Source organism: Phalangium opilio, unplaced genomic scaffold, assembly GCF_054372755.1.
Source record: "Phalangium opilio isolate 3A_F unplaced genomic scaffold, DU_Popi_V2 ptg000650l_1, whole genome shotgun sequence".
In the NCBI taxonomy this organism is placed as follows: domain Eukaryota; kingdom Metazoa; phylum Arthropoda; class Arachnida; order Opiliones; family Phalangiidae; genus Phalangium; species Phalangium opilio.
The window spans coordinates 717241-740261 of record NW_028324245.1 but is presented as its reverse complement, the minus strand read 5'-3'; the positions used below and the strand labels follow the sequence as shown (position 1 = coordinate 740261).

The window sequence follows — 23021 nt, the reverse complement described above, 5'->3', positions numbered from 1 at the left end:
GTCGGTTTCCGACCGCCAATGAGAGAATTTAGTCAAAAGAGACGCCATTTTTCAATAATTTTAAAGCAACGGTCTTTTTGCTCTTGGACGGTTTCTATAGTACTCGTACCAAACGTTTTAAACTAAATTTAACTATAGTTCGCGATTTAAAATTAACTTTTAAGATGGATATGCACTTACACAACGGTAATTATCATTTATTTACTTAGTAATATTTAAAAACTGGGGGATCAACCTTTTCTTTGTCTCTTTGTTGTGACCAAGGGTTAAATATAGGTTAAGACCGTTAAGCCTAACACAACGATGACACTTCAGGTTTTATTATAGGAATGCTTTTATTGACAAGTTATTTGTCTTAAAATGGTTACAAATTTGTTACAAAGAATAATTACAACGTGTTATTTAGTTAAAACTTAGAATATGTGTCTAAATTGATGATTACAATGAAGATTTCGTAAGGCAAGGTTCTAATAGCGAAATTACTCTTTCCGAAGCGGTAATCTGTTGCTCCTCTATATATCGCCTACTATTTTCTTCCAACGCCTCCAAAAAATACCGATAATTAACCATCATACCGCAAGCGTTTGTTAGACCCCTGGGACTGGTATCCGCCAACCAATTCAACCTCCACAGAACAGAACCATTCCTCAAATGGAAATTAGCTGAAAATAGGCGTACCAAAATGATCGTACTTATAACTTTTGAGCGTTTTACCATTCTTACCAACACTATTCAGGGCATATCCCCTGCGCTTTTCAATGTACAAATATCGGGCGCATAGTCTCATGAGTGGTTGACGTAACAAATCACTTAGAACTTCGTCTTGTGCCCAGCTATTGTTCTTTAGAGAAGCCAAGAGATAGTTATACAATGTACTGGTTTTGCTATCTTGTAGTTGAAATTGTTTAGTTAACTGCGCGACTTCTTCTCGCGTTAAAACCGAGTTTTCAGTAGCTTCCCCTTTAGTTTCAAAAGGCAAATAAGTTAAATTTGTCTGTGCAGTTTGGTCATTTTAATTCACCTCTTTCGGCTTTGATCATCTCATTGACTAACCATTCTCGGAACCCAGGGATTGGGGACAAGGTTGAAAATTGACGCAAGTGTGGAAATTCCACTTGTATTTCTGCCACGACGCGTTTTATCAACTGATTTCCCAGCTCAATACCCGTTAAGCCTAAATTCAACATTTAGGTCAATCCACCAGCTTATACCCTAATCCCGATGCGTGTGCAAAGGCTTAACGCGCGATTTTAACTGACAAATCATTTTGACGAGGATTTACGAATTAAAAATCGCGGCACACGCACCGGGAATAAGGTAGATTTTCAGTTGAGCTAAGGTTAGAGGTCATAAGGCAAGGGATGGGAAGACATTACCCTTTTGGGTTGAGGTTATGGAATAGAAAATAGCCGCTTGTATTTGATTGGGATCTTCTTGAACTTTGTTTTTATCAGTGGCTGATGATACAATATCTTGTCTACGGACGATTGTGTCAACCGACGATGCTATATCATTAGTTAGGGCTGTATGCAAAACTACTAAAGGTTCCCCCGGCATGCTATGATGAGTAAAAACGTAACAACGTCTGTAGGGACCAACCCTCCTTTTTAAATCGGGCCAATTTCTAATTGGATGAACAGCTTCATACTCAGAGATCTTAAAATTTATAATTATTAAGTCGAAATTTAACCCCGGAGAGTTTTGTTTAGTTTTAGGCCTAGTTCAAAACCTTTTGCATGATATCAGCTGATGATTGCCACGTAATTCGTTGCAATTCCAAAAAACCGACGGAAAACCACAGAGATAACAAATCTTGAATGTGATTATTTAAACTTCTAAGTTGATAAAGATTGCTTTCTTTTCGGTCTGCAACTGACAAGAGATTCTGAAATTAAAATGTTGACGTTAATCCTTAAGTATTAGTTAAGAAATTTTCATCGTATATTATTTTACTAACCAATAAATCAGTTCTCAAGTCAACCAAAAATTTGACACCTCCATCTAACTTTCCAATTTGACTGAATATTTTGCCATAAGGCGGGATTAGAGTGGTTTGAAGTTTCTCTTGAGCTCTTAGTAAAAATAAATCCCCTTTTTCCTAAATGATTAAGTGATAGAATTAGATTTAAATTAATTCTCATAATTTAAATAATAATATTAATATTAGTACTTGAGCTGTTAAAAATGCATTAGCAGCTGATGTAGCTTGCTCCATCTCAACACTATAATGATCCGCTAAAAATTTTAAAAAGCTGTATTTTCCAGACGGTTCCATATTTTTGTAGATAGAGCATAACTGCTTTGATCGATTCTAAAAGTTTATTTTAAGTTAAATAATTAGAAATTATTAATTTGAAAGATTAAATACGAAATAAATAAGATTATTACAGTAACAGTAGCTGGATTACTACCAGCAATGACTTCATTTATTAGCAATTGCAATTCGGATTCTTTTTGCACCATTTTGAGTAGAACGGGGTCACGTAGAATAGACGTTACCTTAAAATAAATAGTAATTAATTTTAATTACAGTTTAAAAAAATAACCGATTTTTTTTTAAATACGCACATGTAAATTTCTAATAGATCTTATACACATTGAGAACATGATTAAATTTAACTTTTTAAGCGTTATCTAATTTAAATATTCAAGGTCTCATTGGAATGTTAAATAGTAGAGGTTTATTTTTAAAATTTATGGTGCCAAGAAAAAGCCAAACTCTCACTGACTCTTTGTGACAGTCGCGGAGAAGAATCACGAATGAAATATGAATTGAGGGGCTTTATATTGTTATAATTGATTAGGATAAGCTATGGTGCAGTGGTTATAAATGATCCCCGTCTGGTGACTTAAAAACGGGGAGATAAGCTTGTTAAAAATATTGTAAAAGAACCGCTATCTTTTCGAGATATTACGCAATAAGTTAGACGGCAGAAAAAAATGTTTCTTTCTTTTTAATTTGGATTTTTGGAGTGAGGTGGGTCTGTCAGAACTCACAAAGAATATACAAAGTGGTTTATTTTTATTTACAAAGTCCACAAAAAACAATTGGGTTAAAAGTTCATAACAGACCACCTACTGCTGCCATTTTCTTATTTTCGCTGTAGGCCTATTGGGACAGGGGAAATGGCAACCCGTCTTTCGCTCTCATAGAGCGTAGTATAGTTTAAATTGTAAAGCTGCCATTTCTCTACCGCCTTCAATTTGCCTGTACGCGACCGCAGTCTGCCAGACTGTCTTTTAAAAGCTCTAGCGATAGTTCTGCGGGACTCGCGATGCTATAACCTTTTTAAGACCAACAATGTAATTATTTTACGTTAATAAGAGAAATATCATAAAACAGACGCAATTACTTAATTTTTTATGGTTAATTTTACAGTGTTAAGGGAAAATTTAGAATTTCCTAATACATTTTTCTGTTATTACCATTAAAGTGTTTAAAAATAACTTGTTAAGTAAGTCTAAAAGCAGTTTTGAAAATATTCCCGTCGTGAGTCCCGAAATAGCATAGATATATACATAAATACGTCACTGCTTTTGACATCTCTAAGGTACTATTTATAAACGAAGCTTCTATTTTTATTATGTCTATGGATAGACGTCAATTATGGGAGGGGGAGGGATGAAGTTGGGAACCATCAACGTTCCCGCCCATTGACCTAATCCCACGTGTTAAGGGTACAAGAACCTAAATCTTAGCGCGAAGAAGTATTTCTACCTATTTCCGTGTTGTTGTCGGTCATCATTTCGCGAAGTTTCAAATGAACAGTGCAAGGATTACCACGAATTTGCGCTCGGTTTTTAACAAACGGGCGAAAACTTTGGTCAATCGTTCGGTTTGTAGTAGGTTAGATTTAGTATTTTTGCAAAATGATACATACCACCAGAGACAAGGTCAAAGGTTGCAGTCCACTTTGGTCTTGGGATCCTCGGCCACGACAAGTAGTAAATGGAATAGAGCCGTACTGGACGCTGAAAAAATTGTCGGATACCCTTCTTCCTATTTTAGTTTAAGATGCCTTTTAAGCGACGAAATTTCGAATATTGCCTTGCAATTAAGGAAATTATTGGGTACTAATCACCCACTATTAAAAACAGCAAAGTAAGTTTAATTTAATTTAAGTTGCTTTGAACTAACCGCTGACCTACTTCGCGTGTAAATACTAAACTTATGACGTGCTCCCGCGGGTGAACTTGTTTTTGGACCTAGTTTCCTTAAAAATTTTGAAGGTCAATGACCTTGAAACGTCATAATTCCGTTTTTAACGCTTGTAGTAGGCTAGTTTACAGACTAACCTATAAAAACTGGTTTTTTGGCAAGGTTTTGCTTATTTTTTACAATAACAATTACTCTCAAGCTTACATTTAATTTATATCCTTGAACCTTGTCACTTTAATAATCTGTTTGATTACAACAATTGCAAACTAATTGCGCAACACATGAAACTAGTTTTTTAGTTAGATTTCTCTGTATAATTTGATTTTAATTTTAGACTTAATAATATTTAAATATTTTGTTTTATTGTAGGAGATTGGTATATAATGGTAGAAATACCATGCAAACTAGAGGATTGGTGGTATTACTGGTTTCCAAAGGTGCCGGGCACCCAATTGGTTCTTTGGATTACTTAGAAGCCAATAGATTATCGGGAATATCTCAAAGACAAAGATCTTTGGCTGAAATAACTGAAATGATACATACAGCGCATTTAATCCATAAAGGAATACTGAATCTTTCAGCCAGTTTAGTCCCTGACCCTAGGACCTTAGATGATTTACAATTTGGGAATAAAATATCCATTTTGGGAGGGGATTACCTATTGGCTAACGCTTGTATACTCTTGGCTGAGTTGAGAAATTCTAAAGTGGTGGATTTAATATCCAGCTCTATTTCTGATTTTATGCAATCTCAATTCTACGGAGATCACGATAGACACGGAAACCCAATTCCGGGGGAAAATGCTTCCATTAAAGATTGGGAAGATCAGAATTACTTAATGTCCGGTAGTTTATTATCCAGAAGTTGTCAATCAACTTTGGAATTGGCCGGTTATGATACGCCTTTGCAAGAACACGGATTTGAATTTGGGAAATGTTTAGGTTTAGCCATGCAAGTTCAAGCTGATTTGCAACCTTTCCTTCATTTGAATCAAAACCCCCCTGGAACCCCCTTTAGTTTGACCTCTGCCCCCGTAATTATGCATTTAAGGAATGATTCATCCCTTCTGGATTATATTAGAGCTAATGGACACATTTCAGTCGAGAATTTGGATTACAAAAAGGTTGAAATTAATGATTAATTAACCCAAAATGATTAATTAATTTCAAGTATTGAAAATTAATGGGGGTGGTTTTTTTCTTTTAGATTCATACAGTTGTTTCGCAAAGTGACGCTGTTGAAAAAACGAGGATTCTTTTACATTCTTACACTTCAAAGGCCGAGGAATGTTTGAAAAACTTTAAGAGTTCGGATGCGATTAAGGTTTTGTCTAGCATGATTAATGCCATAAAGGAATAAATTAAAAACAAGAACTATTTAAACCCCAAAATGGCGGTCATCTGCCTAAAACCTTTAAAATTATTTTAAAACTAATTTATATAAATATTTGGGGGGTTTTTTGGGTCTTGTTGTATTTTAACCTAAAAAAATGAAACCAGGGTACAAATTAAAATTATTTAATGAAAGAATTAGAAAATTCATATTTATTTTTGATTTATTGTTTCATTAACAAAATATTAATTATTGAATTTTACATAATCGTGACCAGATAACACTCGAGAATTTAATGAATTTTATTTATTAATTAAACGAGGCAGGTGGTGGGGGAGTGGGGGAAGGGGGTTCAGGCTGGAACAACGCATAAATGTAGAAAATTATCAGGATAGCTTAAATGTTCACTCATCCATTGAATTGGAGTTTCAAGAGGTGGTTCAATACCATGAGTAATGATTTTAAATTTATTCATAGCTGGAAAATGCAAGATTTTTTTTGTTAGATTAATTAGGGGATTTTTCTGGCCTCCTGAGTGGGGGGGGGGGGGAATAATTTTATGACCTCGGGAGTCCTGGGGGATTTTTTATGACCTTGTAAGTCTTTGGGGGATTTTTTATGGCCTTGAAAGTCTGGGGGATTTTTTATGGCCTTGAAAGTCTGGGGGATTTTTTTATGACCTTGAAAGTCTGGGGGATTTTTTTATGACCTTGAAAGTCTGGGGGATTTTTTATGGCCTTGAAAGTCTGGGGGATTTTTTTTATGACCTTGAAAGTCTGGGGGATTTTTTTATGACCTTGAAAGTCTGGGGGATTTTTTTATGACCTTGAAAGTCTGGGGGATTTTTTATGACCTTGAAAGTCTGGGGGATTTTTTATGGCCTTGAAAGTCTTTGGGGGATTTTTTATGGCCGGGGGGGGGGGAGTTATGATCTCCTGAATCATTATAAACTAAACTTACGTGATTGTAAAATTTCAGGCATTACATTCATTATTAAATCTTCCAAGATTGTTGGTTCTCTGTTGTCTTTAAGGGGGTTTATAAGAGTTTGTTTCCACATTTGTTCAGTCTATTTAATTTTAAATATAAACTGGGTTTAAAATGTTGCCCCCAGCCGGGGGGGGGGGAGTATTTTGATCTCCCTTTTATGATTTAACATTTATTACTTTATATATCCTAAATGGAATGTTTTTAAAAGCATGTTCAGTTCCATTATCCATCAGTTTTCTGTTTACAGCCCAAAATTGGTCAAATTTGTCTATAAAAATAGGCCAGTTTAAGTTTTAAAGGTCTAAAATTAAATGTCTATAGATATAGGCCAATTTTAATAGGTTTAAATTAAATGTATATAAAAATATGCCAGTTTTAATAGGGTTAAATTAAATGTCTATAAAAATAGGCCAGTTTTAATAGGTTTAAATTAAATGTCTATAAAAATAGGCCAGTTTTAATAGGTTTAAATTAAATGTATATAAAAATAGGCCAGTTTTAATAGGCCTAAAAAGTAAATTAATTAAAGTCTCACCATTTTGTAGACCAAGCCATAGTTGACTGTGATCTTTCTTTTGCATTCCACCTATAACTTGACCCCTATGCTTTAAGGAATCCGCTTCTTTAACTGTAGACATAAAATGAGATTCTACAGCTGATCTATTAGGACATTGTAGTATTTCTTCACTGGGGAAATTCTAAGCAAATATATTAATTTTAATTTGCTTCATTAGTCTCTATAGATCTTAGGTCTAATTACTTTAAAATGTACAGTTAAATTCCACGGTAACTGAGCCTCATTTCCGTATAAATCAAATAGAACCCCAACAGGGTAATGCCTATTTACAAACCAACCAGTAATTACGGATAATTTTAATTAAATCTTGTTTTAAAATCATAATTATACCATTTTAAGGGTTGCCCATTATAGTCTAACCACATTTCTTGGTTATCAACATTTTCAGTTGCTTTACCAGCGTGCCTACTAAATTGTTTTTGTAAATTTTCGGTTACTAAGGGAAAATAACTCATTCTGGGAACCATAAGCTGTGAAAGAAAAAATTAAATATAATTTATTAGACACGTTTTGAGTCGGGGGAAGAAGAAAAATGTCATTCGCAGCTGTTTGATAACTTTGTTTTTGTAATGGTTATTTAAAAGAAGTGACCAAGGCTTACGAAAACTGGATCTGGGGGTTGAATTGACGTCACTTCGTCTACCGCTAATCGAAAACAAACTGGGATTCGACCATCCCAAACTTCCCGAAGTATTTCTCTGTCTTCCGCCATAATATTAGTTTATTTAAACTTATTAAATCGAGATTAAAATTGCGATGCAACTTTCGCCAATGAGATAGCAGCCGCCATTACATTTCTCAGGTTGTTGAGTTATCATGACGTAACTTATTACGACTATTGGCGCCAAATTTAATTCGCTAAGCCTTGCCAGTTTAAAAGGGTAAATATTTACCCTAAAATTACGCAAATTAGGTAAGAAAAAAGGATTTTTTTTTTAGTGTTTGTGTTCTAAAATTTAATATTGAGCTTAAATAAATGACAAAGATTTTATTATAAAATATACAATCAAAAAGTACAATTATACACTAGCATATTTAACTTCATCAAAAGCTTTCCTAGCCTTTTTAAGTTCTTCATTCATTATTAAAAGATCTTTAACCCTGGCATATTTACGGGGATCTTTTCTAACCAAAAACACAATATCTTCAACTTGTACTCTGCCATTCCTACCAATTTCCATAGCTTTATGCGTCTAAAAATGAACTTGGACATTAATTACGCTAATTAAAAATAATTATTATAATTATACTCTTACAATCTCAGTTACATATTCAATCACCAAATCTTCCAACAAATCCACAGACTCTGTGTAAGGATTCTGATCATCCCCAAACCCATACATCATACATCTCACTTTAAATTAACACAAATTAAATTAAATTATAGTCAAACTAATTTAAAATTACGATTAAATTAACTTACATTCCTTTGAGAATAACCTTTTTCTTTTATCACCAGCTTGTGTATCTTGACTTTCGGCTAATTCTTCCTCAGACTTCAAATGTAAACAAAAACAACACGACGTTAGGCTTAGCGAATTTTAATCATAATTAAGTTTAAATAAAGTTCTAAACCTGTTCGACTTGCTCCTCAGCCTGCCCGGTGGCACTCGCGCCTTGATTAGAAGCGGCTGCAGCCATAATTTAATTATATTTAAGCCTAATTTAATTAAAATTTAATCACGCAATAGGGGTTAATATTTTCCAGCAGACCTACAAGCATCACAGTTCCGCTTTTCTTTCATAGATGGCGCTAAAGTCTTGGATTCCGCCGTTACTGAATACGGGGAGCCCCTGGCGGTGAAGCTTTTCCTGGAGAGAGAGAGAGATTCGAACGCGAAATCTAGAGCAAGACAGAGAAATTAGACTGTAGGCGAAGAGAGAGAAAATTTCTCCGGAAGATTGGGAGCAACATCAAAGGAAACCGCGCGCCGCGAGATACGTGACTGACCACGGTAGCCGCTACCGGAATATCGCAACCGGTGTTAAGAGATTATTCATATATTTTTAATGTCAATGATTATCACGACGCTACGAATTCTCTACTTCATCGGGGTATGTTTACCACGTAAGTAATCTATCTTTTTAATATATTTAAATCACAATTATCTGTACGGGGGGGGTAAATTCTGCCCCATGTTCGTAAACCCGCGGGATGTTTAAACATCTTAAGAAAACCTGCCTGTATTTTGTAAAAAGGGGGTAATATTATTTAAATAATTGTAGATAATCGTGCAGGCTTAGGACCATCCATGTTAGGGTTAAAAACAAACCCAATTATAACGGAATCCCCCGCTAATAGTAAGGCGGTTGGCAGGATTACTTATTTTAATATAAGACCGACTTGTACGAGTTGAGTTGAACGGATATCGCGTCTACGTTGGCGTTTCTTTTTATTTGTCCCTTTCTCGTGTCTCACTACTACTTCCGTTTTCTCGGAACGGATAAGAGGGACACGGTAGTGACTGGTTGTACTCGAAGAACACGAAGTACCGTCGGAGTACTTACTACCAATGCCAGCAACCGCCGGGAGTACTGCTGGGGTAGGAAAACGTTGGCAGAAGGGACCCAACGAGTTGTCTCTTATCGGGAAGAGTAGTAGTGGTGGGGGGGGGGGACGGATCCTTCGTCCGCCTACTACGACCCTTTCTATTGATCCGAGGCTCTTTTCCCAAACGCCTGTTTCTAGCCAGCGCGTCTTGCCGTCGCCTACATTAAAGGAATAGTTTCCTAGAGATAAGTTAAACTTATTCTTTTCTTAAGATAGTTCAGCTCCATTTGGTTACCAATAACTTTAAAATCTGTTTAAGAAAGCCCAAGTCACGCGTTCTTTTTTTGGGGGGGGGGAGGCTGTCGTGACGTCATTGGTCTCTGTCTGAGTAATCGGGAGAAGGACATGCATGGTAAAAGAAAAGAGATAGCGTCATAACCCCCTATTGCGTTGAGTCTTTTCTCTAAACCAATCATGTACGGGCTGAATGACGTTATTTACTACGTCAGCAATCATTAACCTAACCTAACGTAGCTTATATACGGTAGCCTATTCCGATTTTAGGTTTAAGCGGCTTACGAGGGTGGATTATATGTCTGTCCTTGTTTAATATCGGCATTGTACAAGTTTTATACGAGCTGAAAAATGGTAAATTTCGAGTATATAGTAGACAATGGAAATTCTTCCAGCGTAACTGTACCTTTAAAAAATTGTTCTATCGCCCTCCCACTCGATGTTACAACGATACGAATTCTACGATAGTACATAGAAATGAATCGGAGCGTCAAAATATAGGCCTTCAATTCACCCTCCACCCTCCCCAATCCTCCATTGCCTAGAAAATAGAAAGACTGGCTAAAATATACAGAAAGTGCTCGCAATGTACGTAATGGATGGCATGGAGGTTGCTATAGAAGGGGAGGAGTGGTAATAAAAAAAAAGGCAAGCAACAGAGCGGAAATCTGGGCAACCCGCGATATCTGGGCTAAAATATCACTCCCACAACTGCAGCGGAAAAGGGAATCTTTCTTTATGATCATGCTAAAATCCTGGCCGATCATCATTTTCCGGAAATTCGGCTGCTACCAAGCCAATCCAATCCTTTATTTCACCTTTTAACCTTTTTGCGTCCTCCCCCCCCCCGCTTTGTACCCCCCTAGCGGTAAAAAAATATTGGCGCGCGAATAAATTGACTATATTCGCCGCTTATACGAACGAAGTGGAAGGATTAGGCTTAGTGAATTTATTCAATTTCATCGCGAATATATATATCAGGGTTGCCACCAGAAATTTGTTATTAGATAGCATCTTGGGTTTGAAATGACTGAATCGAACAGAATACTACAAGCTGAAATCGGTCTGAAGTAGATAGAGGTTGATTTGCAATCGTTTTTCTTAATTGTAGCGTAGTCTATGTTGCGGAATTATATTATTATATTATTCCCATTTAAGGAGAGAATTTTTACAGTTCAATATTCTCTGGAGAATTTTAAAATATTCGCGGTGTGAGTGAGATAGAAATAAAGGAAACTGTAGTATGTTTATTTTTCCGTCTCTTGTTTCAAAGGATTTATCCATTGATTTAAAGGCAATAAAGGGAACTACTAAAAACGGGCGGTGATTACTAACCGTATATATAGCTTTGGCGCCTTTTTCACTCTTCGCGCCTTTCTCTATATTGCCTTCCTAACTTTGACCAAATAATGAACTGAACTATACGTAAGGGGAAATGGCCATCTATGCCTATGTATTCGGTGTTTATTTTGTTGTAACTTGTAAAATAAATCCATATAGGCTTAGTTAGTTGCAATCTCAGAATTCCTTTAATTCCGTAGTGAACTGATTTATTTATCTGATCCAACTAAGAATGCTAGAAAATAAGGATGGATTGCGAAAGAGAGAGAGAGAGAGAGAGAGAGAGAGAGAGAGAGAGAGAGAGAGAGAGAGAGAGAGAGAGAGAGAGAGAGAGAGAGAGAGAGAGAGAGAGAGAGAGAGAGAGAGAGAGAGAGAGACAGAGAGAGACAGAGTTTTCTTTTCGAAACACGTATCTTGGTAGATTTTTCTCGCGCCTGTAAATCTCGATTTAGTTTGCTAGTATAGTTGGGACTCTGCAAGAGGAGTGTAATTCAATTAGCTAATGGTCGAAGACGGTTTCCGGGTTGTAAGGGAACAGCGTAGTGTTAGGAATGTATACGGCTAATGAGAATCATTGTGCCTCCCCAAATTTCAACGCGGGTTTTGTTTGTATACCGGCCTTGAGGACTTACTACCCCCATCACACCGCGTAATTCTGACTTTTGTTGTAACTGCAAGGCTCACGCGCTTAGAGATAGATTATTCGCGAGGAATTAGTCTAGCTCCTACTACAAGATCCGCCTAGATACGTTGAGTGAAAATGGGTACGCTATTATTCCAATTAGCTGTATGCATACCGGGGTCGTCCAGGCTTTAGAGGCAGCTGGCGAAAATCCGCGCTTTCAATGTTTTTACGCTATTTCTGATTAATTTCTCTGTTTCTACTCTAAAACTTTAAGTCATTTTAATTCCTTATAATTTGTGTCCCGAGAGATTAAATTTAAGAGAACCATCCATACCCCTTTGTTTTTAACCGGTATAAAATTAAAAAGAATTGAGCCTTGTTATCTTTCCAGTGTAGGCCTATAGCTTAGATATATGTTTAATCCATATTCGGTTTAAACCCATTCCATAGTAGAACGAGATTTGTAAGTGATTTTTACATATTCGGATTTCAGAACAAATAAACCACCGTTAAAATTTAAATAAAAAAGCCGTAAAAGCGTTCCCCTACCCCAATAATAAAAAAAAGAAAGATAATTTATTCAATCTATCTGATATCTACTGCCGGAATCCTCTCGTTTTACAATCCAAACTATATAGGGTGGAATTTTTGATTTCATTTTATTATTTTTGCTCCAAAAATACTGAATCCACGAAGTTATTCAAATATCCCATGAATATATAAATATTTAAATATTGGCAAACACGTAACACAAGGGACACTGTTTCCAAGTTAAGATTGTCCAGTGTATTTTAAGGATGACCCATTAAATTTAATTAAGAAACTGATTAAGACAATGATTAAAATACTCATCAAATCATAATTCAAAACGGTGTCCCTTATTATATAAAATAAAATTATAAAATACTCTTTTGACAAGTGAAATAAATTCGTAGGCGTCTATAACGTTATAAAATGGCCGACGTCCGTAGTATTGAATCGTATATGGCTTCATTTTCAGTATATATATATGTGTGTATGTATCTATATATACGTTAGAGACTAAATCCAATTATAGCATCGAAATAAAGGATAAAAAGTTAGTTTAACTGTATAACGCCGTGGCGTAACTTTAGGCCGCTTACTAAGGCTGGCACTTTGGCGGGAAAGAAAAACTAAAGCCCAGATCATTCTGCACGGATAGTAGGATTTCCCCTAAGGTTCCCGCCATTTCAGATAATGATACTATTAAGGGTTAACTTCCTTTATAAGTGGAAGCGAGAAGTATAACATTCCACTCGTAGCTTACCGTGTTAAGAATGCGACGGAATTCAATGTTTAGTCAGGCAAATTAAGGAATTTTCCTTAGGAATTCTGATTATGGTTCTTTTTCTTTTGTGGATTAAAATACTAGGAATTGGATATCTTAAGTAGTTTTATAATATTTCCCAAGACTTTCTAGTTTTACAGGGAGAATCAGTTGTCCTATATTTCCTATAATATCCTATAAAATGTACTCTGTCCTATATTTATGAATCTCTCTTATAATATCCTATATTTTTGACTTAGTGCAATTAAGTTTTATCAAAATTTGGCTTATTTAACGAGTCACCAAAAAAATATCTGACTCTTTTTCTTGCCTATAAATGACAGTTTTCAATTCGATTCAACTTTTTGAGATGAGTATTTTTTTTTATAAGCAAAGTTTCAGTTTACTAGATATAATATTTTGCGGAAGTTTTTAGTTTCCTTCAATTTTTTTAAACAAATATTTGGACTCAATATTAACTCGAGAATGATGTCTGCTATAAGGAATGCATCTAGATAAAAGGAATCATCGCGTACCCATTTTCACTCAACGTATCTTGGTAACCAATGAAAGACGTCTTACTTAAGAGCCGTGACGCGTAGTAAGTTATCAAGTCCGGTATATACCCATAAACCTCGCGTAGAAATTAACAAGGGATATAGGGGGAGGAAACATTGTTTCCTATTAGCTGTATGAATTCCTTTCCTGGTGCTATGTATTTTTTTTTTTTTTTTTCTTTTCGATGTGTCCTAAACATCAGCTGTCGTTTCATTTTATATCGACTAGACACGGCGGTCGGAATATTCCCCCCCCCCGTATTACGTAACAGTTTATTTCTTCCAGCAGATCCAAATATAGAAGTCAGGACCGTAATATCGAAAAAAACCAAAAAAAAAAGTTTATAAATGTTACAATATTTTCTGTTTTCCCCAAATATGGAAAGATTGATGGGCATCTTCCTCTACTGGGAATGGTGATGGTCCATTTTGGCTTTCTCTCTATGTCTCTCTTGGACTCAGTCAGTCAGTTCCATAAGGAATACATACAGCTTCTAAGAATCATTGTGACCCCCTTATCTCCCATCCGCTCGCCTAGATACGTTGGACTTCAAACTATGTTCTTTCACAATACCACAGACGATGTAGGCCTAATAGAGGTTGGGACTAGGGGGGGGGGATGCGTGGTCCAGGCTGTCATAAACAGTTTATTGACGCCTGAAGAATAAGGGCGATAAAGAAAGCAAAATAAAAAACCGTTTGTCCATTTTATTTTTTCTTTCTCTCCATGCCTCTCTGGTTGTAGTCGTTTGGAGTGGCCATTTGTACGTCCAACCATCCGATGACTATCGGGCTTTTTTCACCGGAGAGGACTTTTTTATCAGTTGCGTCCTTGACAGCGAAGCCCCCGATGGTGGACGACTTTCTTGGCGCACTCCCGAAGGCGAAATCACCGACAACGATGGAAGGTAAGTCCACGCGTCTTTATGGTCTATGTAAGAAATACCATTGGGAAAAAGTAGTCAAAGCAACAGTCAACTGCAAGATTGTTTGCTCAACTTTCATAAAATATTCGGAGATATTTTAGTTTTTTGAGTAGAAGTTTGCAAGAAGCGACGTACCATAAGTTAATAAGTGATATGTTACGTGATAAGTATGACACTACCTGTACTTCGTAATTCTACTAAGAGACTTACAGCTCGAGCTAGTTCCTCTAGAACGACGGAAGCGAGAATTGAAGTCCCACACTCATCACTCGGTGGTTAATTTTGCAGCTAGGACTTCCATCTAGGTCTTATTTAGTCTGCATTACTAAGCCTTTGACAGCAATGCCTCACTAGGCGTCTTCTTTCTTCTATGACCTACGTCATTCACTTTATGACAAGCTCCAGTTTGTAACCAGTGACAAACTTATGGCCAACATATATCTTATGAACATATAGTCATACTAAAGACTGTAGTCGAAGGTCCCATTTAGAAAATAGGTTAGATTTTTGAAAGTTTTTCTTATTTTTTTTTTCTGATATCTATGGATTGGAAATCGGTTTCAGTTATAAGTAGCGAGGCCCGAATCAGGTGGCACCTTTTTCTAAATAGTAATTCAGGCGTTGTCGCGACGGCTGAGGTTTTATATAGAAACGCTCTATCTGAAAGTGTCAACGCCCACATATTCTTTTTTAGGACGATGCATGGGTTTGAGGTTGAGACCCGCTGATGAGACGTGGGCATATATAGACCTATATATATAAGAACACCGTTTTGAGAAAATGATTCACCAACACGCTAGGCCTTTGCTTGTTTTTTATAACAAAGTATCGAGGGTAAACTCGTAAGGTTATAATGGCGGGTCCACTGTAAGTTAGACAGACTGTAAGGGCAGGCGGAAGTGTTCTTTTGGGGACATTGAAAAGTGAATGAATTTCTTCTACTTAACTTTTATTATAAACTTATGTTAGAGGCGATTTATATTTCGCACTTTTCCAATATAGGGATGCAATGTTAGTAGATGGATTTTTTTTGGGCTATATCTTCAATATCCTGTTTTTGAAGGGATGTTTTTTTCCTTTTTTTTATCAGGGTTAAGAATCTAGAAATAGCGCCTAGTATTATCCCCGATGGTTGCCCCAAACCCAAAGCAGGCTTAAAAGTTAAGCCGTTATATTATAGCACTTGGCTTTTAGGATAAAGTGTGTAAAAATAGCCCACACATTGTAAACTGAAGCTGGGATGAACTTAACCCCCATGGCATAGGTGAATTGGTTCGCGTTTTTTCGATTCCATTCTTGCCAACTTCCCCCCCCCCTTTTGAACATTTTCAAAATACTCGTCATTGAAATTCCAAATAACTTTTCTATTACTCCATCGGGCATTGAAGAATTTTTTATTTCTTTTCTGAATTCGCGGATTTTCTACCTTCTCCAGAATTTTTTTCTGGAGGTACTAAGGGTCATAGGTCGACCTTAAAAGTATGCCATTGATTTTCTTCTTTCCTTTCGCAAATTCTTTATGGGTCAAGAACCCTTTGTGTACCGTCGGGACTGGAATAATATTGTTGAGTGGAATCGACCTAAAGTTGTCTACATATCCGGTACTTGCGAGCTAGTGTTGTTTGTCAGGCCGTAATAATAAGTACTTGCGGGTTAAAAAAACTCTTGACAATGATTCTAGTCCCACGCATTCAATATGGAATCTCTGTTCCTGACCTTTCGAATTTGCCAATAAAAGGAAGAAGAAAAATCCAGGGGGAGGTGAACGCGATGGCAATTTGTAAAGGGTGTAATAGTACCATTGAGAATTGGTTATCCGTGTAGAGTTAGTCTTTCCTATAAACTATAGTAATTAGTGTCTTAAAACTTTCTTCCCTTCGGCGATACTTCTCTCTCTCTCTCTCTCTCTCTCTCTCTCTCTCTCTCTCTCTCTCTCTCACTCTCTCTCTCTCACTCTCTCACTCTCAAGAGTTCACGTGGAAAGCGAAAATCGAAATGGCGAGAAAGTTTTGCATCTCTTCGTGCAAGGAGTTCGATTGGAGGACAAGGGTGATTACACTTGCGTCGTGGATAACAACGACCAATCGGGGAACGACGAAGATGAACCCGTATCTCATACAGTTAACGTTGAAGTTTACAGTAAGTTGGATTTTAACGATTTTAAATTGTTTTACGGCAATTAGAGAGGCTAAACTTAACCTCTCTTACTCGAGATCTATAATTAGGCCTATCGGTTTAACCCCCCGCCCGTCGCTCACGCTTTTCCAGGAGCGATTTCCTTTACGGGAACGCCCCAAGAACAGATTGCCTCCGAGGGGGACGCCTCGGCTACCATCTTGTGCAACGTGATAGGTGATCCCGAACCCAGAGTTTCGTGGATCTTCAATAAAAGGTCCGTACCAAATGGTAAGTGGAAGCGACCTAGTAATTATAGTTTTAGTTCACGGGGTTAAATACCGTTTAAACGATTAATACTTGATCCGTATCGATATTACTATCGTAGTTGGTCGATATAAAATTAGCAAAGGGGGTCTAACGATATACAACGTCACACGACAAGACGCCGGTGATTACTTATGTCAAGCCGTCGTTGTTACCGAGAAAAAATCCATGATTAAAAAACAAAGAATAAAATTTCGGGTTCAATGTAAGTTACCCACATCCCCCTTTAAAATTATAGACCATTCCATTAATGCCATTAGAGAAGCGAGTAACACAGGGGCGGGGAGGTGACCTTCTCACCCAAGAAGGTGACCCCTTGGTGTTTGCTTCTTAATGGAATGATCTATAGGCCTAAATTTTAATCCCGACTTTGGTTGGTACGGTTAGACCCGCCATTTTTTATCGAGACGGAATCGGATTTAAACTTCGATTTGGAAGCGGACGCGATGTCCAGTCGAACGGTCTTCGCGCCCATGAGATCCATAGCCAGTTTGGAGTGTCGAGCCGATGGCTATCCGACACCCAATTACCAATGGTTGAAAAACGGAAGAGGCATTGATGAAATTACCTACGATAGTTTGGTTTCCGTCTATAACGTCACGGATTACAAAGATAGGAGCGTCATGAATGTAAGATAAAGGAATCATTCTGTACCCATTTTTTACTCAACGTATCGAGGCCTATTTTGTTTTTTTCTATGGCGATTTATTTTCAAAATAGATCAATATATTCGATGACGAACTCTTGGGTCCTTACGTATGTCGAGTCAGCAACGAAATGGGCTCGGTCGAGAAAATGTTAACTCTCAAAGAAGGTGGTAAGTCACGGAGAGATTCGTTAATGCGCCATGTTTTAGTTACGCGGCCGACGAGAGTTTAACGTTAATGCTCTGGGGTGTCCGTTGCGGTTCAGATCCTCCCGGACGACCTTCCGTGGTTTTGAAACATTCGGACAACAATTCGGCGTATTTCTCGCTGTCATTCGGCAAGCACGGCAGCGGACGGAAGAAAAATCATCGCAAGAATCCATTGAGGGTTACTGGTTATTTAGTGCAAGTACGGACTTCCTCGGGAACCAACAATGGTGTCAGTTCCGTTGATTGGGATTCGGCCGATCAGGTGGAATTCAAAGAGGGTGAGTTGCTCGCTACCTTATTTTTTTCTGGGGTTTTTTGGCACGCTTTAATTTGACCCGGTTATTTCGCTTTATAGTTTGCTAAAACGATTGGTCTATAATATGACCTATTTTGACCTACAAACGTGATTTAGCTAGATATTATTTTACTTTTCTGGATTTTTATTTTCTTTTAATATAAATATGTCTATAATTTGGCCTATTTTGACCTACAAGCGTGATTTCGGTAGACATTATTTTACTTCTCTGGATTTTTATTTTCTTTTAATATAAATATGTGTCTATAATTTTGCCTATTTTGACCTACAAACGTGATTTCGCTAGATTTTATTTTACTTTCCCGGAATATTATATTGTTTTAGTACAATATATGTCTATAATTTGGCCTATTTTTCCCTAGTTGAAATATTTTAATAATTTCATCTTTCCTGCACTTTTTATATTCCCGAGCTTTTATATTTAAATTTTAAATATAAAGCTTGAGGAAATGTTACTTTTGATTTTGTGCAATATAACCTAATATATTAGCAACTTTATTGGGCTTTTATCTTTTGTTCCAATTCGATTTATAATTTGACCTATTTCTTAGAGTCTTAGACGACCGCCTGTAGATTAAGCCAAGCTTTAATTCCTTTTTTTCCTTCCTTCTTGGGGCGCGCGCGTGATAAGGAATCATTCCTTCCTTCCGGCGGAGAGCGAAGGAAGGATTCTTTTACCTATTTCCTCCATCTTTTGAGGTGACTCCACCACGCCCCCTTTACTTTTAAACTTACCTTTCCTTTTTATGGCCAAGGAATGCTTCGGCACGCGACCGAGGAATTTTAAACGTAAATCGGTCGGCTTCCTTCTTCCCGCCCCCCAAGCTCCTGACGCGTTTTTAAGAATTTTCGCTTCCTTACACCCCCACCCCCCAACCAACCTTCCTTTTTTTGATAAATGGATTTCGGGATGTTAAAAGTTTGGATAAAAACTAGGAGCCATAAAACACTCTTTTGTACCAGGGAGGGGCGGTGTTGGTCAATGTCGTTTTAGTTAAATTGGAAGTTTATACTACTACTACTACTACTACTATTACTGCTAAACTGTAGTACCCTAGTTTTTAACAGGATCTGGAAACTATGACTATGAAATTTTGTTGTTTTTACAACTTTTGAGACCACTTTATTCGCGGTGCTTGTACCAAGGCTTAACACGCGTTTTTTAACTAACAGACCCGCGTGAAAATGATGCGTCGTCTGCTTAAAAGTTGAAACGTTTCAATATCTTCGACTCTGAAGTAGACGACGGGTAATTGTTAACTATATTTGTCAGTTATTTAAAAAAAACGCGATTTAAGCCTTGGCACATGCATCGGAAATAATTTGGGTTGAAAAGAACGATGTTTAATCATAAAGCTAAAATATTAGCGGGATCAAGAATAAGACGTTTTAAATAGGCTTAATGGTTAGGGGTTGGCCTCCTGGGTAGAAGAGAGATTCGTCGCTCCTAGTTTGAAGGAAGCTAGGGTAAGAAAAAAGGAAAGGAAAGAACAAACGTTGGGGAGATCGTTTTAAGAGAATGGATGGTTTCCTTTTGTCCGTCTTGAACGCGCGGCATTCGTTGCTTCGTTTCTAGGCGAAGATCTGATCATCAGGAACCTGACATCGGATACTGGATACGTCGTCAGAGTCGCGGCTAAAAATCTGGCCGGTTACGGGCAGTTTTCGCCCGAAATTAGGTTTAACATGTACTCGAAAGACGAAAATAGTAACGTTCCCGTCGTGGTCAGCGATCAAGGGACTTACCCCGGCGATAACGGCCCTAGAAATAGCGCCCTTACCCCCTTAAATAGCCCCTCCTCCTCCTCTCTCCTCCTTTTAATGGTGGCAGCCTCTTTCCTTACATACAGCCAATCAATTATGCCAATCAATCGAGCCTATTATTGCCCTTCTTATTTAACGAGGGTCAATAGACGACCCCTATAACTACCCCGTTACAATCAAAATAATTCAACGCCTCTATAATCTCTTATCAAGTAGAATCTTTACTTTTACTGACTGACTTTTCGGGGTTTTTTAGACTACGCCAAATTTGTGGCCTTTACCCTAAAAAATAGGCCTAATCCTATGATATTCCCGATTTGTGTGCCAAGGGTTAATTCAAGGCGATTTTTAACTGGCAAAACGATGCGTCGTCTGCTTCAGAGTCAAAAATATTGAAAGGGTTCGACTCTGAATCAGACGACGCATAGTTTTGCCTGTTAAAAGTGGCCTAGCGTTAAGCCTTGGTACACGCATCGCGAATAAGGTCTTGATTTTTAATTAGGCTTAGTAATTAATTTACGTAGACTACTTTTATTTATTTATTTATTTATTTATTTATTTTAAATCTCCGTGTATAGTTTTAATTGGGCCTAAATTTTAGGGCTAAAGGTCATAGAATTTGGCGTTGTTCAACCTTGCAATTTATGGTGCAAGTTTATTTTAATGAACTAAGATAATATGGGATGGGGAAGAAAAAAAACGAAATTTTATTTTAATTTCCCCCATTTTTCTATTTCGCGGCCATTCCGTCATATTCCATTGTAATATATATCTACGGGGAGATGACGTCACGATAACGTCACCAGGGTCTCTCTCTCCCCCTCCCGCGCATGCGCAAAATATAATATTTAATAATAAATATCGTTGCTACGCCGTAGTAATTTAGATAATATTTTTTCATAGAGAATAATACGATCGTTAATATAATACAAAAATTTCCCTTTTTGCCAAAAAAAAAGTTGAAATTCCGCCTGAAGATTGAAATTGTCTGTTGTTTAAAATCAAAGTGTCTATAATGAAAACGATTTTCCATCCTAATTGTAATTAATAGAGAGTAGTTTTTGTGGTGACGTTTCGAGGGAGTTAAATATATACTATAACAAATCGAGCTTTATTTTATAAGTGTTACGAAATTGAGCTTCGAATTTCCTAAAAACGTTTTTGAATCTCAAATAGACAGCCGTCTTGATTAATTAAAGACGACGTAGAATTTAATAAGGGCTACAATTTAGGTCAAATTAGATCCGGATGTTTAATTTATAGGCCTAATTTGACCTATTTTGTAGCTCTACCAGAGTAACGGAAACCATTTGCAAAATAGAACAAAAATCTAAAGAAATTGATGTAAATGTTTTATTTTTTGACCTAATTTGGCCTAATTTTTAGCCCGATAACAATTTTGCAAAAACAAAAGAACGTAAGCCTTATTGATGGCTTTAATTACAAAATCCCCGTAAATGCAAATATCCTACATGAACAAAGCTTGTTAAACAAACAAAAACTTGAACTAACATCGTGGTTATCCCAAAACCTTTTTTAAAAAACAACTTAGAATTATACCTAATAATATCCTCCAAGAAAAAGAGAAATGTGCCAAAAAGGTTTATTCTAAACTTTTAAAGGCAGTTTATTTTTAAATACCCGAATTTAGTTATCTTGCCTCCGTAGTGTGTGTGTGTGCAGCGGGATAAACAGTTCTACAGGGGCTATGGAAAAATGCATTAGATAGTTTCAGCCTGTAAGCGGGCTTTCCCCGGTGCACTAAAGCGCGACAGAAACAACATTTCTACAGGGGCTATGGCAAAATACATTATCTAGTTTCAGCCTGTAAGCTGGCTTTGCCCGGTACATTGAAACGCTGCAGAAACAACGCTTCTACATCGGGAGCGTAGACGAAAAAAGCCTAGGCTACTTTGGCCTATTTTCAATAAAATAATTAAATACAGCGCTTTATAGAAGCAAGCTTTAACTATTATTAAAATATTTTTATAATATAATTTGCAAATACGTAGATTTAGCATTAGTTAATTAGGCACAAACTTTAATTAAAATTGGGGAAAAGGTGTTCAAATTAAAATTAAAATCTATATCAAACGTTAGTTGAAAATTTTTATTAAATATTACAATTTGCAAACAATCACTGTATATAAGAAAAATGTTTTTTTTTTTTTTGCAAAGAATTTAAAAAAATATAAACAAAACAATGGCGTCGCTTTTCGCGCGAAATCACGTTTAAAATTAATAAATTACTAATTATCGATATACATATATATAATATTTGCATAATTGATAGGTTTAGCTTTCGCGCTATGTTTAGTGTAAAATAACTGAGAACACGGGGAGTTGAAATATGAAACCAAAAACTATTCTTTTACACCAAAATCTAAAACATTTTGAAAGAAATATTGTAGAAGTTAATTAGAATAATAGTTAATACTCGTGTTAATTATACAGTAATGTTGTGGCTGGCTAACTATATAAGACACGCGCAGTTCAAAGAGAAAAGAAAAACTAACATAAATCATGTTAAAGTTGTTTTTATCATTAGTTCTCATAAAAAATAAATAAAATTCTTTACCTTTAGAAGGATTGTTTTGAAATGTTTATTCGGACACGGACTCGCACCCCTTTTCCCAGGAATTTCGTAAGTACTCACCAGTCCTCCGCCAAAGATAGTACCAGTACTTGGCGAGTTCATAACATCTACGCAGGGGTCAATTTAAACCCTAGCAAAGGCTTAAACATAGCCGCCATTTTTTATGGCTAAGAAGTTTTAGGACACACTGGACTCGCCAGTACTTAAAAGTTGGACTCAGTTGAGTGAGTCCTGTACTCGTAACTAATCAGGACTTTCACACTTTTAAGCCTAATAATAAATGCAATAGACACAAAAATAAGTCAATTTAAAACCAATTTCAATAAGAAACCCTAGCAAAGGCTTAAATATAGCTATTTATTTATTGGACTTGACTAACAAGTTTTAGGACACACTGGACTCGTCAGTACTTAAAAGTTGGACTCAGTTGAGTCCTGTACTCGGGACTTTCACACTTTTAAGCCTAA

At 36.7% G+C, this 23021-nt stretch overlaps 5 protein-coding genes across 10 annotated transcripts; 2 read left to right on the top strand and 3 right to left on the bottom strand.

The window, feature by feature from the left end:
* Nucleotides 1–22: 22 nt before the first annotated feature.
* LOC149588473 (limbic system-associated membrane protein-like) lies at nt 23–22732 on the top strand. 6 transcript variants are annotated; one of them, XM_089862766.1, is made up of 10 exons: nt 40–186; nt 8806–9126; nt 14400–14562; nt 16550–16719; nt 16849–16986; nt 17084–17227; nt 17410–17651; nt 17743–17839; nt 17935–18156; nt 20862–22726. In XM_089862766.1, the coding sequence occupies exons 2-10, from the start codon at nt 9069–9071 to the stop codon at nt 20972–20974; spliced, it is 1347 nt and encodes a 448-aa protein (XP_089718892.1). In that variant the 5' UTR covers nt 40–186; nt 8806–9068; the 3' UTR covers nt 20975–22726. The 6 variants fall into 6 exon arrangements, with proteins under 6 accessions (XP_089718891.1, XP_089718892.1, XP_089718893.1 ...); XM_089862767.1 differs by having other exon boundaries at nt 41–186; nt 21610–22725; XM_089862762.1 differs by having other exon boundaries at nt 42–186; nt 19771–22731.
* On the bottom strand, nt 317–4009 carry LOC149588477 (malonyl-CoA decarboxylase, mitochondrial-like). Its single transcript, XM_089862786.1, has 10 exons — nt 3882–4009; nt 2569–2634; nt 2389–2499; nt 2171–2311; nt 1958–2098; nt 1730–1885; nt 1377–1656; nt 1022–1174; nt 724–960; nt 317–662 (listed from the first exon to the last, which is right to left on the bottom strand). The coding sequence occupies exons 2-10, from the start codon at nt 2605–2607 to the stop codon at nt 439–441; spliced, it is 1482 nt and encodes a 493-aa protein (XP_089718912.1). The 5' UTR covers nt 2608–2634; nt 3882–4009; the 3' UTR covers nt 317–438.
* Nucleotides 3476–5552, top strand: LOC149588476 (all trans-polyprenyl-diphosphate synthase PDSS2-like). Its single transcript, XM_089862780.1, has 3 exons — nt 3476–4102; nt 4529–5282; nt 5366–5552. Exons 1-3 carry the CDS (start codon nt 3762–3764, stop codon nt 5516–5518), a joined length of 1248 nt encoding a protein of 415 aa, XP_089718906.1. The 5' UTR covers nt 3476–3761; the 3' UTR covers nt 5519–5552.
* On the bottom strand, nt 5697–7876 carry Atg5 (autophagy protein 5). Its single transcript, XM_089862793.1, has 7 exons — nt 7660–7876; nt 7389–7528; nt 7242–7320; nt 7017–7179; nt 6658–6749; nt 6452–6560; nt 5697–5968 (listed from the first exon to the last, which is right to left on the bottom strand). The coding sequence occupies exons 1-7, from the start codon at nt 7768–7770 to the stop codon at nt 5844–5846; spliced, it is 819 nt and encodes a 272-aa protein (XP_089718919.1). The 5' UTR covers nt 7771–7876; the 3' UTR covers nt 5697–5843.
* Nucleotides 8032–8811, bottom strand: LOC149588474 (transcription initiation factor TFIID subunit 13-like). The gene is made up of 4 exons (XM_089862800.1): nt 8634–8811; nt 8482–8554; nt 8315–8412; nt 8032–8251 (listed from the first exon to the last, which is right to left on the bottom strand). Exons 1-4 carry the CDS (start codon nt 8697–8699, stop codon nt 8078–8080), a joined length of 411 nt encoding a protein of 136 aa, XP_089718926.1. The 5' UTR covers nt 8700–8811; the 3' UTR covers nt 8032–8077.
* Nucleotides 22733–23021: the final 289 nt, after the last annotated feature.